The 16,025-nt window shown below is 43.3% G+C and overlaps 1 protein-coding gene across 4 annotated transcripts in view; it reads right to left on the bottom strand.

Annotated features, from left to right (window-relative positions):
• Positions 1-1,944: 1,944 nt before the first annotated feature.
• Positions 1,945-16,025, bottom strand: part of CASP7 (caspase 7) — a 51,485-nt gene continuing 37,404 nt past the window's right edge. For 3 of the 4 annotated variants that reach the window (XM_003825599.3, XM_003825598.4, XM_014346598.4), the window contains exons 3-7: positions 11,595-11,731; positions 10,983-11,111; positions 7,239-7,414; positions 6,426-6,555; positions 1,945-3,539 (exon numbers count right to left, since the gene is read on the bottom strand). In XM_003825599.3, the coding sequence (XP_003825647.1) occupies positions 3,310-3,539; positions 6,426-6,555; positions 7,239-7,414; positions 10,983-11,111; positions 11,595-11,731 (802 nt within the window). In that variant the 3' untranslated portion in view covers positions 1,945-3,309. Of the gene's footprint in view, positions 3,540-6,425; positions 6,556-7,238; positions 7,415-10,982; positions 11,112-11,594; positions 11,763-16,025 lie in introns of all 4 variants that reach the window. The other variant, XM_003825602.5, reaches the window with a different exon arrangement.

Below are 16,025 nucleotides of genomic sequence, written 5' to 3'. Positions count from 1 at the left end.
TCCTTGGTCACCAGAGTAGCTGGTAATAAAAGATTTCAGGTGACACACTGCAAGACTGGGCAAAATAAGGGATTTGTCAGCCAGTGTCTACGACATTTTGGTGGATGTTGTTTTCTTTCTCACAGAGAGGCCTTGGTTTCCTCGAGGTTTTAAATCATGTAAATTCAGTGACCGCAGGACTTTCAGACCGATTTGTAGCAGTTCATAAACACATTGGGCTGATGACAGCTTGTGGAAATTTGCTCAGAGAAAAAGCCCAGGGCAGAGCCCAAAGCTGTCTGTGAATGTATTAATAGTTAATATATTTTAAAAATACATTTATTTATTTTTTTATTTTTTGAGATGGAGCCTTGCTTTGTTGCTGGAGTGCAGTGACAAGATCTCAGCTCACTGCAACCTCCGCCTCCCAGGTTCAAGCCATTCTCCTGTCTCAGCCTCCGGAGTAGCTGGGACTACAGGTGCCCACCACTGGTGCCTGGCTAATTTTTGTATTTTTAGTAGAGACGGGGTTTCACCATGTTGGCCAGGCTGGTCTTAAACTCCTGTAAACTCCTGACCTCAAGTGATCTGCCCGCATTGGCCTCCCAAAGTGCTAGGATTACAGGCATGAGCCACCGTGCCTGACCCAATAGCTAAAAATTTAAATAACCTAATGGCACCCTGAGGAAAATGAAAATCCAAACAGAAATCCAGCTTTGAGCTCATAAAGCCAGTGGGGATGCTGTACTCTGCACTGTCTTCCCATAGGACAAGGGCAGTGCCCTGTCTGATACTCCTGTGAGGAGGAACTGGGGTTCTCAACAACGATGAGAATTGGGAATGTATATTCACCAGGACCGAGTTCTCCTTTAGGGTAACTTGTCCTCAGAATTTCGGAATATAAAAAGTCTGGAAAGTTTAGAATGAAAGTGGTATCACTGAACACATTCCCAAGTTGAACTCGGATTTCTGATCTCAATAAATAAGTGTCTGCCCATGGAAGTATTCAAGGACTAAGACTCTTTATTAAAAGTCTAAGGGATATAAGGTAATATTCATTATCTGTAAGGTATAACTTCCCAGAGAATTCAGGAAAAATTAATCCTGACACTTGGGAGCATTTCTTTCCCTTTAATGAAGGTTACAAGGCAAATAAGTAGATTGTATGGTGTTTACTTCAAATTGCAATGCACTTAGGCCCTTTGATTTCTGTGATAGAGACCTTTATTAGATAGCTTATTTTCCAAAGAACAGCCTGTGAATTCTGGGAATAGTAGTGTAGATGTTTGTTATGATCTCCAATTTTGAACATTTGGCATATTTTAGATGGCAGGAAACCAAGGACAAGTCTAGTAAACGCACCCAAAATTAGTTTTCTTATTTGAAAGAAGATACTTTTATGTTATCTGATTTTATTGCCAAAATTAATAAATGGCAGCCCGTCACAAACATCTTTCTAAATTGATTAACCCTTTATGTGAAGAGTCCTGGCTTCCCAAGTGATAATTTACTTACTAGTGTACTAACTTCAAAAAAATTATATATTATGTGTTGAGGTCAAGTCAATAGGGTCAAATCTTCTTTTTTTTTTTTTTTGAGACAGAGTCTCACTCTGTTGCCTAGGCTGGAGTGCAGTGGCTCGATCTCGGCTCACTGCAACCTCCACTTCCTGGGTTCAAGCGATTATCCTGCCTCAGCCTCCTGAGCAGCTGGGACTACAGGTGCCCACCATCACACCTGGCTAATTTTTTTGTATTTTTAGTAGAAGTGGGGTTTCATCATGTTGGCCAGGCTGGTCTCGAACTCCTGACCTCAAATGATCCACCCACCTCGGCCTCCCAAAGCGCTGGGATTACAGGCATGAGCCACTGTGCCCAGCCAATAGGGTCAATTCTTATCCTGTTTTCTCTTTTCTCATTTCTCCATTGCCATAAATAACTTCAAAAGGAAAGCAAACTGGACTGGTTAGGAATTAAGCAACCACATTTTTAATCAATAAATATGAACATTTGTTTTTTAACCAGTTACTATTAGGCAGAAAAAAACAGTCATTTATCAAGAATTCAAAAGATAACACCATCTTGAAAACAAAGTGCCAAAAATCTTTGCCATAAACTCTTCCTCACTTATAGAACTAAAAGTAACAAATATTTACTCAAAATAAGGCTTGGAATAATCTAAAAAGTTCCAGATATATTTTAAAGCTATAACAGATTTTGCACATAAAGCCAAAACAGATTGTTTTACACATACATAGACTATCTGACAACCCAATGAATAAATGATTGAATGGATAAATTGTTGAGCATTAGTGATTACTTATGTTCACATTATGGGCCAGGCTTACATCCATTTCTTGTTCTTCTCCTGCCTCACTGTCCCTTGCTCTTCCAAGGTCCTTGGTGAGGTGGCTTCCAGGTAGGCCTGGGCAGTAAGGTGCTGGTGGAAGATGTGAGGGCAGGATAGGTGAGACCAAGGTATTCTCTTATCTGACTCAGCTCACTCCATCTCAGTCAGTGGCTTTGTTCTTGTCATGGCTCCATTTTCCACAATACATTGGTGGTCCTAACTCCCACTAGGCAGCCCCCACCATGGTTCCAGCTCCTCTGGATGATCCCACTACTGGACACAGGAAACCAAACCTCTTCCCATTATCCTCATAGCCCTGGGTGTGGTAACAGCTTCTTGCTGTTTGGCTTCTCTTTTATCATCTATGTAAGTCAATTTCCTGTATTAAACTCCCTCTGTTGAAACACCTAGAATGGTTTCTGTTTTCCAGACTGGATCCTGATGGATACATATCAGAATCATTAAGCTTTTTCTCCTCTAACTCATATGAGAACTTTTGCATGAAAATCTGCCCTAAGCCAATGAAAAATCATTCAAATCACACTCAATACCCACATTCTGCAATAAAGAGCAGTAAATATCCCCTTGGCTGTGTTTTGTCAAACATTGGGATTCTTTTTGCCAAGCGCAAACATGACTCTACCACTGTTACCACCAATTGCAGTGGACACAGCCATGAGCTTTCTCCAGAGGTCACTTCTGTTGCATGTATTAAGTCTAATAACAAGGTAACAGACATACAAAGAGAAAATTAATCTTAAGAGAAAGTTACACAGTCACCAAATGAATAACATTATAAAAAAAGTCTCTGAAAATTCAGAGAACAAAATACAGCACCAGAAAGTTTCTTCCCTGTTGAATCAATACATTTTCCTGAAATTAAAATCCTGGAGAATTTCTGAATATTTCAAGAGCATAAAAAAATGTGATTCATTAATGAGTGACCCATTGCTTCTCAGCTAGAATGTACCCCTGATATGGCTATTGACTGAAGTAGAGTTCCTTGGTGAGCATGGAGACCACACAGGGGATCTGCTTCTTCTCATGGAAGCGTGGGTCATCAGACTGAGACTCAAAGTGCCTGGCAACTCTGTCATTCACCCTGGTGAGGATCTGCATGATTTCCAGGTCTTTTCCATGCTCCTCCAGGATGGAGCAGAGGGCTTGCACAAACCAGGAGCCTCTTCCTGGGCTCCTCCACGAGTAATAGCCTTCAACAGGAAAGAAAGGAGACGACCAAATCAGCTAATTCTGACAGCTGCTCCACTCACCAATGAGAATGAGTATATGGCACTTTCACACCTGCTTTTCAGAAACGATTTCACTCTACTCTGCACACAAGTCATTAATGAGAATTATGCTGGTGTGCTCAGAGAGCAAACATCTGAGATTTAAGGGCTGGCATGAAGATGCTAGAAAATGCTTTGAGTATTTCAGCATGGAAATCCCATGACAGACAGCATCACTAAGGGCCAGCATTGGTGGATGTTGCCAGGGTACTCTCTTGTGTCAGTTTTGATGGACGTACCCACCTGATAAATATCAGATACGTGGGTGTGAGACAGATCTGCACGTGCAGACTTCCAAAGGAAATGCTGGAGGTCTATTCCATAACTCTGGAACTCCTCACTATCCTTTAGGGGTCAGTGCTACTTCCTAATCCAAGCCTACTAGAGAAGGAATTTGCAGAGAACCTCAAGGAATTCTGAGATGTGTTCCTGCTGCTGGGATACATAGGAGTAGAGTTGGACCTTGCTGAAGAAATCTAGAGGCACAAGGAAGCTGAATGCCCAATTGTCTGAGGGGCAGGGCCAGGAGAGCCTGATGCCCTGGGAGGGCAAATCTCATCCTATAACTCCCTAACCTAAAACCGTTCCCTTGTGCCACTTTATCTGAGTAAAGTTCAGGCTGCTTGACATAGCACACAGGTTCCACCATGACAGGGCCACTTGCCTACCTGTCCTGGTTTGACCCTGGCCATGCTCTGTCATATCCCTTGCTATGGACTGAACTATGTCTTCCCAAAATTCATTTATTGAAGCCGCACCCCATAATGTGACTGTGTTTAGAGGCAGGGTCTTTATGGAGGTAATTAAGGTCCAATGAGGTCACTAGGGTAGGGCTCTGATCCAAGAGGATTGGTGTCCTTATAAGAAGAGACACGACAGACCTCACTCAGTCTTGCTCTCAATCTCTGCCATATGAGGCTATAGCAAGAAGGTGACCATTTATGAGCTAGAAAGGGAGCCCTCACCAGAAAGCAACTTAGCCAGCACCTTGATCTTGGACTTCCCAGCCTCCATAACCTAGAGAAATAAATGTCTGTTGTTTAAGCCACCTTGTCTAAGGTATTTTGCTATAGCAGCCCAAGAAGACTGATATACCCTGAGATCCAGCCCCGAGTTTTACCAAATGCACTGGGCTATCCAGCCCCTCAGCACTCCGTCTGACAAGCCATCCTTCTTTTACCCATGTTGTTTGAAATTTTAGGCTCAGTTATAGCAGCTCCTTTTTTTTTTTTTTTTTTTTTTTTTTTTGAGACGGAGTCTTGCTCTGTTGCCCAGGCTGGAGTGCAGTGGTGCGATGTTGGCTCACTGCAAGCTCCGCCTCCCAAGTTCACGCCATTCTCCTGCCTCAGCCTCCTGAGTAGCTGGGATTACAGGCGCCCACCACCATGCCCAGCTATTTTTTTTTTTTTTTTTTGTATTTTTAGTAGAGACGGGGTTTCACTGTGTTAGCCAGGATGGTCTCAATCTCCTGACCTTGAGACCCGCCCGCCCTGGCCTCCCAAAGTGCTGGGATTACAGGCGTGAGCCACCATGCCCGGCCCAGCAGCTCCTTTTTAACATAGCTTTTCTCAACTGCCTCCTTGCTCAGAGCAACTACAACTCTACCACTGGGTTTGTTTACACAGACATATGCCCCCATTACACCACCTCCCTCTCAAGAGCAGAAAGACCAAATTATTTTCTATCTTATGCCATCCTTAAAACTTGTGAAGTTATCGCTCTCACAAAATCCCATCTGTAGATCCTGCCAGAGCTGGTTTTCCAAACACATCAACCTATTTACTGTAACCAGTACCCTTGTGCCAAATACTTGACACAACTACTATTACAGCTGGGAAAATTCTAACTTAGTGCTGGTTTGTACCCAAAACAAAGGAAGGACTTTCATTGAACAGACTCAGTCAAATGTGGTGCTTGGTAAATAGTGAGTAGGCTTGCCCATTGCTGGCGTTTTCTGGTATCTGTGTACAGGCTGCAGTGTAAAGGAACCTTGGCTGACTCACAGCTCTACTGTGCACTGAAATCTCTACCTGACCTTAGGCATATCACTTAGATTCATCCAAACTAAAAATTCTTTTATTTTACCTGTAAAATCAGGACAGGAATAACACCTTTCCTAAATACTTACGGTATTACTGTATATGAGAAAAAACACATGAAAGACACTCTATATTGCAAAGTACTACAGAAATGTTTGTCCTTATAACTACTAAAACAATAATAATAATAACAAATGAGAGAATTCAGCTTTCCTGGAGAGAAAAGTGAATGCATTTCTGTGGTAGGCAGAATAATGGTGCCCAAAGATGTCCACGCCCTAACCCTGGAACCTATGAACATGAAACCTTATGTGGAAGAAAGGATTTTGCAGATGTGGTTAAGGGTATCGGATTGACATGGGGAGATGATCCTGGAGCATCCAGGTGGGTCCCATCTAATCACAGGTGTCCTTTCTCAGCTGTGGTCAGAAAGACAGCACGGTAAACGACAGAAGAGTCAGAGAGATGCAAAGTTGCTGGCTTTGAAGATGAAGGAAGGGGCCACAGCCAAGGAATGCAGGTGGTTCTAACATGCCACGTAAAGGCTGGGAAATGGATTTTCCCTTGAGCCTCCAAAAGGAATGTAGCCCTGCCAACCTATTTTGGAATTCTGACCTCCAGAACTGCAAGATAATACATTTGTGTATTTTAAGCCACTGTGTTTGTAGTAATGTATTACTGCAGCAAGAGGAAACGAATACAGTCCCCAAATCTGTGTTTTGATGATGGAATGGACTGAAGTATGCTTGGCAGACAACGGACATGATACCTGGAACCGTGGAATAGGCGAAGAGGAAGTCAGCTTCCACTGGGATCTTGTATCGAGGATTAGCATCTGTGTCATTGATGGGCCCCGAGTCGGCCTGGATGCCATCATCGAGCTCGGTCCCTCGGCAAGCCTAAATATCAAAGCAGACATCATTCTATGCAGTTGGGAACAGAAATGTACGTGCTGTTCACTGCTGTGTCCTAATACCTAGAACTGTGCCTGGCATACTTAGGAGCTCAATGATAATTTGATGAAAAGATAAATGAATGAATGTGTTTCAAATTACTAAGCAAAGCAAATAAAAGTATTGCAATGTCTTAAAGAAACCTTCATAATTTGTGGCTGGGTGTAGAGGCTCACACCTGTAATCCCAGCACTTTGGGAGCCTGAGGTGGGTGGATCACTTGACGCCAGGAGTTTGAGACCAGCCTGGCCAACACGGCGAAACCCCTCTCTTCTAAAAATACAAAAATTAGCCAGGCGTGGTGGTGCATGCCTGTAATCCCAGCTACTCAGGAGGCTGAGGCAGGAGTATTGCTTGAACCTGGGAGGTGGAGGTTGCAGTGTTCCGAGATCACGCCGCTGCACTCCACCCTGGGTGACAGAGCGAGATTCCATCTCAAAGAAAAAAAAAAAAGAAACCTTCATAATTTGTGATCCAGTGGAAACACATATGCTAACCATTCAGAGACAGAAAAATAAAACCCTAATTTGAATATGGAAGCAGCATTTGGATTTGTAAAAATGATGCCATCCCCGTCACTCTGTAATCTTTTCCCATTTTCAAGTGTATTGGCATTGAAAAGAGATTACCTGAATGAAGAAGAGTTTGGGTTTCTCTAAAAGGGTTTTGCATCTATCCCCCCTAAAATGGGCTGTCAAATCCTTTATTGGTGTGACACCATCTTTCCCGTAAATTACATTTTCTTCTCCATGGCTTAAGAGGATGCAGGCGAAGCAGGCGGCATTTGTATGGTCCTCTTCAGAAGCTGCAAGCAAATAATATGAACATTGAAGAATTAAGGTCTAAGTTCTGGGGAGCCTCAGATGCAGCATTTCCAGAGGCAGCCTGGCAGCTGCCTCTGACTATTAGAGGGTTACAAGGGAGGGGAGGGGAGGAGCTGGGGACTGGGCTCCTTTCAAAGGATCAGACTTATCTAAGACGTTAAGCGAGAGGGATAGGTACAGTGTATGGGGGCTGATGTGTGTGGCCCTGCTGTTGGCTAGTTCTGTGACATCAGGAATGTTACTGAACCATTTTGTGCCTTGATTTCCTTATCTGTACATTGAAGATCAATATTAACTCATTAAATGAGTTAATATTTGTAAAACACGCCACATAATAAGCATCATGCAAGTGTTTGTTAAAGAGAATAAAATATTACACTAAGTGCAATAAGCCAGTCACTAAAGGGCAAGCATTGCATGATTCCACTTTCAGGAGGTACCTTGAGTAGTCAAGATCACAGACAGAATATAGAACGGTGGTTGCCAGGGGCTGGAGGGAAGGGGAAATAGCCAGTTAGTGTTTAATGGAGATAAAGTTTCAGTTACGGAAGATGAAAGAAAGCCTGGAGATGGATGGTGGTGATGGTGACACAACCATGAGAATGTCATTCTGATCTATACATTTAAAAATGGTTATGATGGTAATTTTACGTTATGTATATTTTACCACAATTAAACAAAATTAAAGAAAAATAAATAAAAATACTAGCTTGGCTGTCCATTTAGGATACTGAGGAGAGGAATCATAAACCATGTAGCTAGTTGGCCCGGCTAGAACTCACCAAAGGTTCTATGATACTAACTAACCAGCTATAGGTTAACTAACCATTACTTTTAATGTCAAAAACCGCAATTACTTTTGCACCAACCTATAACTAGCTAATACACATATCCTTTCTTCTTCTCTATGATTAATGAGGGGGGAGGAATAATATTTAGAATTTCTTGAGCAAATACTATGTGCAGACACTGATCTAGGTACTTTACATGAGTTATTTTTAATTCCTACAAGACTAGAAGTAGGCCTCATTTATCTTTATTTCACTGATTTAAAAAAATGGAATCTCGGAGAGGTCTCATAACCTTCCCCAAAGGTGGTACAACACGTTGGAGCCTTGGGGCCGTTTTTCAAGCCCAGGACACTGCAAAGTCCAGCTACCTCACCAGTTCCAGGCAGAGTAAGAGTGGCCTCTCCCATTTGAATTACCAAGACACTTTGCATTATCTCCCCAGTGATTCTTGTATTAGTTTTGACAGTAGAGGTACAAGGTGATGGTGATGAAAGTTGGAGTTCTTAGCTTATTTTAAGAGTACACAAATTAGGACAGTTAGAAAATGGGAGTTTTGTCTTCACTGGAACTGACTGCATGTAAAGTCAGAAAAAATAAATGCTTTACTAGTTTGATAGGACAATAAGCAAGAATTCTCTGATTCTGACATGCTCTGGACTTGGGCAGAATGAATCACCTTTCAAAAGAACAGAAACGGCCGGGCGCAGTGGCTCACGCCTGTAATCTCAGCACTTTGGGAGGCCAAGGCAGGCAGATCATGAGGTCATGAGTTTGAGACCAGCCTGGCCAGCATGGTAAAACCCCATCTCTACTAAAAAAAAAAAAAAAAAATTAGCCAGGCATGGTGGCACGCATCTGTAATGCCAGCTACTTGGGAGGCTGAGGCAGGAGAATTGCTTGAACCCGGGAGGTGGAGGTTGCAGTGAGCCGAGATTGCACCACTGCACTCCAGCCTGGGCGACAGAGTGAGACTCCGTCTCAAACAAAACAAAACAAACAAACAAAAACCAAACAGAAACTACAATTGGGACAAGTTCATATGCCTATCTGGGCCATTATACTTCTCAAAGCACGCTCACAAAATTCCTCTTGGCTCACAAGCTTCCTCACTCCATCCCCAAGAAACAGCAGGAGCTGGTATCATAATCTGCCTTTCAGGAAAGCAAAAAAATCAGGATGATGTGGTTGCTTTGCCTGGGTCGCCTGTTAGAACTTGGGCACCCAGATCTCAGACTCCTGATTTCTAGTCTGGTCTAGGACATAACCCACTAGGATACAAAAGGTCAGCTTGTGAGAGTCAAGTTGGAGGAAATTAGGAAAAATGCCTAGTTTAAAAAAGAAAAGATGGTGGGGACTTTTTTTGTTTTAGCTGTGAGGTTAAGAAAAATAGCAGTGATTTAGATTGTTCCTATCTACTTCCTGTGGGTCTGTGTCTAGTGAATTGATAGGATGTTACTTCCAAACACTTGCCCTAAATGCCAGAATACCTTAGGTGGCATCCATTAGAGAGGGTCGTGTAATAGGAAATGCATTTGTCCTGGAGTTAGAAGACCAGAGCGTGGGTTTCGGTTCTGCCCCTACTAACTGCACCCTTCAGTGTATCTTTCTTCCTCTCTGAAGCTCCACCCCTTCTTTTATTTTTTATTTTATTATTATTATTTTTTGAGACAGAGTCCTGCTCTGTCATCCAGACTGCAGTGCAGTGGTGCCATCTTGGCTTACTGCAACCTCTGCCTCCTGGGTTCCCGGGTTCAAGTGATTCTCATGCCTCAGCCTCCCGAGTAGCTGTGATTACAGGTGTGCGTCGCCACACTTAGCTAATTTTTGTATTTTTAAGTAGAGACGGGGTTTCATCATGTTGGCCAGGCTGGTCTCGAACTCCTGGCCTCAAGCAATCCTCCTGCCTTGGCCTCCCAAACTGCTGGGATTACAGGTGTGAGACACCACACGTGGCCCACCCCTATATTTATAAAATGAGCATAATATTCTGTTGCCCAACATTGCAGGGCTTCTGTTAAAGATCTAATGAAATAATTTTGTGAACATGCTACATAAAAAATAACATAGTTCTAAAGTATATGGAATTATTATTCTCTATCTGCCACAAGGGAAAAGTTTACACTTACACTTCATTCTAGAAAGGATGACACAGATTTGTTACTTCCCAGGAATGAGTCTTTTGAAATTGTGACCATTCTGTATACAAATAATCTATTTCTTTTGCTGGACTTTAAGCTGATTTCATCATTTTACAAAGAGATTGAAGGCTCCTCAAGGAAACCTGCCTACTCCAGGACAGGTATGGACTGGTCAAGAGGGAGGGGGGTTTCTCACACTGAAATTCCTCTGCCCTGCACAGGCATCCTCCTGAGATGGGCCTGGCCACGGTGGGAGGATCGCCTCCCTTGGGTACGGGAAGAAGACAGATGGAGGGGCGGTAAGGGCTCAACTTTTCTTTTTTTGTGACAGGGCCTCACTCTGTCACCCAGGCTGGAGTGCAATGGTGTGATCATGGCTCACTGCACCCTTAACCTCCTAGGCTCAAGCAATCCTTCCACCTCAGCCTCTCAAGTAGCTGGGACTACAGGCACATGCCATCATGCCTGGCTACTTAAAAAAAAAAAAAAAAATTTCAAGATAGGGTGTTGCCATTTTGCCCAGGCTAGTCTTGCACTCCTGGGTTCAAGTGATCCTCCCACCTTGGCCTCCCAAAGGTCTGGGATTGCAGGCATGAGCCACCACTCCTGGCAGCACTCACCTTTTTTAAGCAGATCTTGCATCTTGGCACAAGAGCAGTCATTATAGACAATCACGTCAAAACCCAGGCTTCGGAAGCACTTGAAGAGCGCCTCGGCATCTTTGTCTGTTCCGTTTCGAACACCCATACCTGTGGGAATCAAGCAATGAATCCACAGGTGAGCATCCCCTGGCTGAATACCACATGCGGGCGCCAGTGGGCCGGGCGCTAAATGTACTGGTGCCAGCTGCAGCAGAAACACTCCAAGTATATACAATGCCTTCCAAGGCCACAATTTAAATGAATTGAAGCAAACTCAAAGGGGAGGCTAACAGTGCAGCCTGCGCGCCAACAGGTGAGCCTCCTGGTAACATTCAGCTCCCATCAAAGCCAAGGTTCCCCTGGATTCTTAGCCCTTTGGTCAAAGCCCTGCATCAGCTAATACACGTGGTGGGGCCTTAGACCGAACATTCTTGATTTCCGCATAACCCCTTCCCCTGAATACAGGAACCTTGCCTTCAGAGGGGCTGTCTGCCACAGTAAGTAGGTGCAGCATTTCTCCCATAAATGTCTGATACAAATAGGAGAAGATGATAGGGAACCGGAAAGATGAGCCCATGCCCACACACCCACCTGTCACTTTATCAAAGTTCTTGTTGTTTATTATGATGCATTTGCCCAGCTTTTCAAAATTCATGTTGTACTGATATGTAGGCACTCGGTCCCGGGTGGTCTTGATGGATCGCATGGTGACATTTTTCTTCTTCTTACTGGTGAAATATAAAGTTCCAGAGTCAGGGGCTGTGGAAGAAGTGTGTATAGTAACGTCTCTTCATTTTACTACTAGTGTGAAAGCGGGGGATGCCTAAGAAAACTGCAGTATCCTTGAAGAAAAGACCTGGCATGGACAGACGGCTCTGTTTAATTGTCATGTTTAAGTGGAACAGGGTCCCCTGGCAAATTTTATTAGATGCCAGAGAAATGCAAATTAAAATCACCATGTGATACCAGTACACACTTACCAGAATGGCTACAGCATAGAAGACGCAAAATGTTCAGCTCCCTGGATTATCAAACATTGCTGGTGGGAACCTACTTTGTACACCCATTGTGGAAAACCAGCAGAATGTACTGAAATGGAATGTATACATAACCTATGCCACAGCAACTCCCCTGGGAAAAGCAAACACGTTCACTAAGACAGGTCCACACGTCACAGCAATACCATTCAGCGATGGCCTCCAACAGAAAATGTACGTCCATTCACAGTCAAATGCACACATTGTTGAACGTTCGTCTAATGAAATACTATACGAGAATAAACAAACCACCACAATGTGAAGCAACGTGAATAAACCTCACAAATATAACAATGAGTGAAAGAACTGACATACAAAAGGGTATATACAAAGACAAAGTTAAAAAGAACAAAACTAATACCTAGGATCAGAAATCTGGAGATGGTTTTCCCTACGGCGGAGATCAGAGACCAGAGGGACATGGGGTCTTTCTTCAGTGTGAGTCATATTTTGTTTCTTGGTGTGGGTGCTGGTTACATGTGTGTTTCTGTTGGTGAAAATTTATCAGTATGTGCACTTTCTATGTGGATGTTATGTTTTAATAACATTTACATTAAAAGGGGGAAAAAGGAACAGAAGGATTACAACAAAAAAGTAGGCTCTTTCCAATCTCCAGACAACTGGTGGTCCAGTTTGCCAAAAGTCTAGCAGGTAGGCAGTGTGGTGGGGCATGAGGCACCATGGAGCGGGCAGAGGGACACATTTCCAATGAGGGTGGGAAGCTGTCTTGCCAGCCATCTATGCCAACATGAGCCCCAGGAGGGAGACATTTCTCCGTTCTGAAAATCACTGAATCCCCAGTAGGGAGAACAATGCCCGGCATATAAGTTGCTGAATAAATATTTGTTATATAAATGAATGAATAGAATTGCATCCACTTCATTTTACAGATACGGAAACTGAGGTCCATGGGGAGATGGGGATTGTCCCAGGTCACCCAGCTAGTGATGGGCGGGTCCCAGTCTGCAACACTGTCCCCTGGAGTATTCAATAGAGTGATCTGCCCGCCCTTCTCCCATGGCGCCCAGCCGGAGTTAGAAGCAGCAAAATGAAAGTCAAAACCCAGCTTGTTACCTGACAAACATGGGGTCAAGGGTACTGCCCTTGAGTTGTCATGGACTTTTATGGTTGGAGTTTCTCAGAATCTCTGAAAGGGCATGGCCTTCCCCCTCTCCGCCCCCACTTCTATCTTACTCCAAATTACAGACGCGCTCTGTGTGTCTAAGCCGCAGATGCTGCATTGCTGTTCTTCCCCTTGAGCATGACTTTATCCTGCACTTGCGGAAGGCCAAATTTCTTCCATGATGCCATGTTACTTTTAAAAGAGAAATATCCGGAATCAGTTTTGCCTTCTCTGGGCTTCTCCACTGTTTTGTATTTTGTCTGGTTTACAGGGTGACGCTGGGTTTTCTTCACATTTCCTTCCACAAAGAAGCAGCACAAAAGAGCGCTGGACTTGCTAGTCGGAGCTCTGCGTCCACCCGCCCGTGGGACCTGATCCGTGAGTTGTTACCCTTTGCAGAAAACCAACTTCCTCTCATGTGACGCAGTCAGTTGCATGCAGTAGGTGACGCATTTCGTGACTGTCGCAAAATTAGATGGGAGGTGCAGTGGCAGCAGGTACTTCCTGTGATGTATCCCCACCCCCTGCCCCTTGGAGATGTATCAGCAAAGGGAGTTTCTGCACTGTTCAAGGACACACCATTCAGGCAGCAATAGGATTTCCTTATTGCCACCCTGTTAATGACTGCTATTGACAGTGTCCTCTGTACTTTTTAAAATATGTGTGCACAGCCTTTCGAACACACAAAATCTCTGGTGTTCAATAGGTGCCTCAGAGGTAGGTAGAGGGGGGATAATCATGCCCATTTTACAAGTAACAATAATAATTAACATTTGTCAGTGCTTACTAGGGGCCCAGATATTGTTAAAACTCTCATCTGCATGTCCTCACTGAATTCTGATAGCAACTCAAAGAGGGAGGCAGATATCATCGTAACCCCCTTTAAGGATGAGCTGCGGAGGCTTGGGGTGGGCAAGTAACTAGCTTAGGGTTGTGAGGGGGCACAGCAAGTCCAAATCCAAGCAAGTTGGCCATGGATTCAAAGAATTAAAATTGTTAAAAATCTCCATACTGCTCAAAGCAATCTACAGATTCCATGCAATCCCTATCAAAATACCAATGACGTTCTTCAGAGATAGAAGAAAAAATTCTAAAATTTATATGAAACCACAAAAGACCCAGAATAACCAAAGCCATCCTGAGCAAAAGGAACAAAACTGGGGAAATCACATTACCTGACTTCAGATTATACTACAAAGCTATAGTAACCAAAACAGCATAGGACTTGCATAAAAACAAGACACATGGACCAATGGAAAAAAAAGAGAAAATCCAGAAATGAATCTATGCATTTACAGTAAACTCATTTTCAACAAAGGGGCTAAGAGCATACATTGGGGTAAGGACAATGTCTTCAATAAATGGTGCTGGGAAAACTAGATAGCCATATGCAAAAGAATGAAACTGGACCCCTAACTCTTGCCATATACAAAAATTAAATCAAAATGGATGAAAGATTTAAAGCTAAGACCTGAAACTATGAAAATACTAGAAGAAAATGTTGGGGAAACTCTCCAGGACATTGGTCTGGGCAAAGATTTCTTGAGTGAGACCTCAAAAGCAGAGGTGACCAATGCAAAAATAGTACCTAAGTCCAGAAGAAGTATATTTACGTAGCTATTTCTTATTAATACCTGCCACCTATGGGCCAGGAGCTTTATAAAATAACTGCATGTTCTCACAGCCATGCTGCCTTCGTGTAGATAAGAAAATTCAGGTTCAGAGTTGGTATGTGATTCCTGGTGGTCTGACCCCAAAGGGTGTGGTTTCTCTACTAGACTATTTTTTCTTTGAGCAAACACTGTTTTTGATACTAAAATTCAGGACAGGACTTACTCATCTTCCAGGTTACTTTTGTGGAGGGTGGAATATAATCTGTGACCTTTCTGAAATTAGGTCTCCTGGTGCAATTAACCCCTCTACCAAGGTAGCTTCAGGATAGGCTTCAACCAGTGCTCTCTGCAACCCTTCAGAAAATGCCAGAATGGGATAAAAGAAAAGAACACTGAATAGGTAAAGTAGAGTTTTTATTTATTTATCTATTTTTGAGATGGAGTCTCTCTCTGTCGCTCAGGCTGGAGTGCAGTGGCACGATCTCGGCTCACCGCAACCTCCGCCTCCCAGGTTCAAGTGATTCTCATGCCTCGGCCTCCTGAGTAGCTGTGATTACAGGTGTGCACCATCACGCCCGGCTAATTTTTGTATTTTTAGTAGACAGGTTTTCACCATGTTGCCAAGGCTGGTCTTGAACTCCTGACCTCAGGTGATCCACCCGCCTCACCCTCCCAAAGTATTGGGATTACAGGTGTGAGCTACCGCGTCTGGCCTAAAGTAGGGTTCTGAACATGTCAACTGAATTTCAGAGCAAGCTTCCTGGGTCCTGCAGCTAATTTAAGGCTATTCAAAGATCCTAAGACTAGCATGAAGTCTAGCAGGCTGGAAGTCACAGTTTATGCACTAAAATCCTTTCAGAGATAAAGTCCTACTTCTTTTCTTCTGTGGTATGGATCTCTATGATGATATCCAAGTAAAAAACAAGCTGGGATGTTTTAAAAGCTGTCATTAGCTCATCCTCAGTGATGAGCAAAACAAAACTAGCAAGCATCCTTTAAGAGAAAAACAGAATTAGATATGTTATGTAAAAAATAAAAGGACTCTGGTTCTATCAGAATAAAATTTGGAAAATTAACTGGTTACATAAAAAGAACACAACAGGGGAAGAAAGAGAAACACTTTAAGAAAACACTGTCCATGGTTATGAAAAGTACCTTACAATTGAATATGAAATGTGGTCCTCACTCCTGGTAAATATCTCAAAAGGGTGATACCTAGCCTGCCCCTAAATTGAACTCCTATTTCTCA

This window comes from Pan paniscus, chromosome 8 (genome assembly GCF_029289425.2).
Source record: "Pan paniscus chromosome 8, NHGRI_mPanPan1-v2.0_pri, whole genome shotgun sequence".
Classification (NCBI taxonomy): Eukaryota; Metazoa; Chordata; class Mammalia; order Primates; family Hominidae; genus Pan; species Pan paniscus.
The sequence above is the reverse complement of the archived record's forward strand: the minus strand, read 5'-3'. Positions and strand labels throughout refer to the sequence as shown.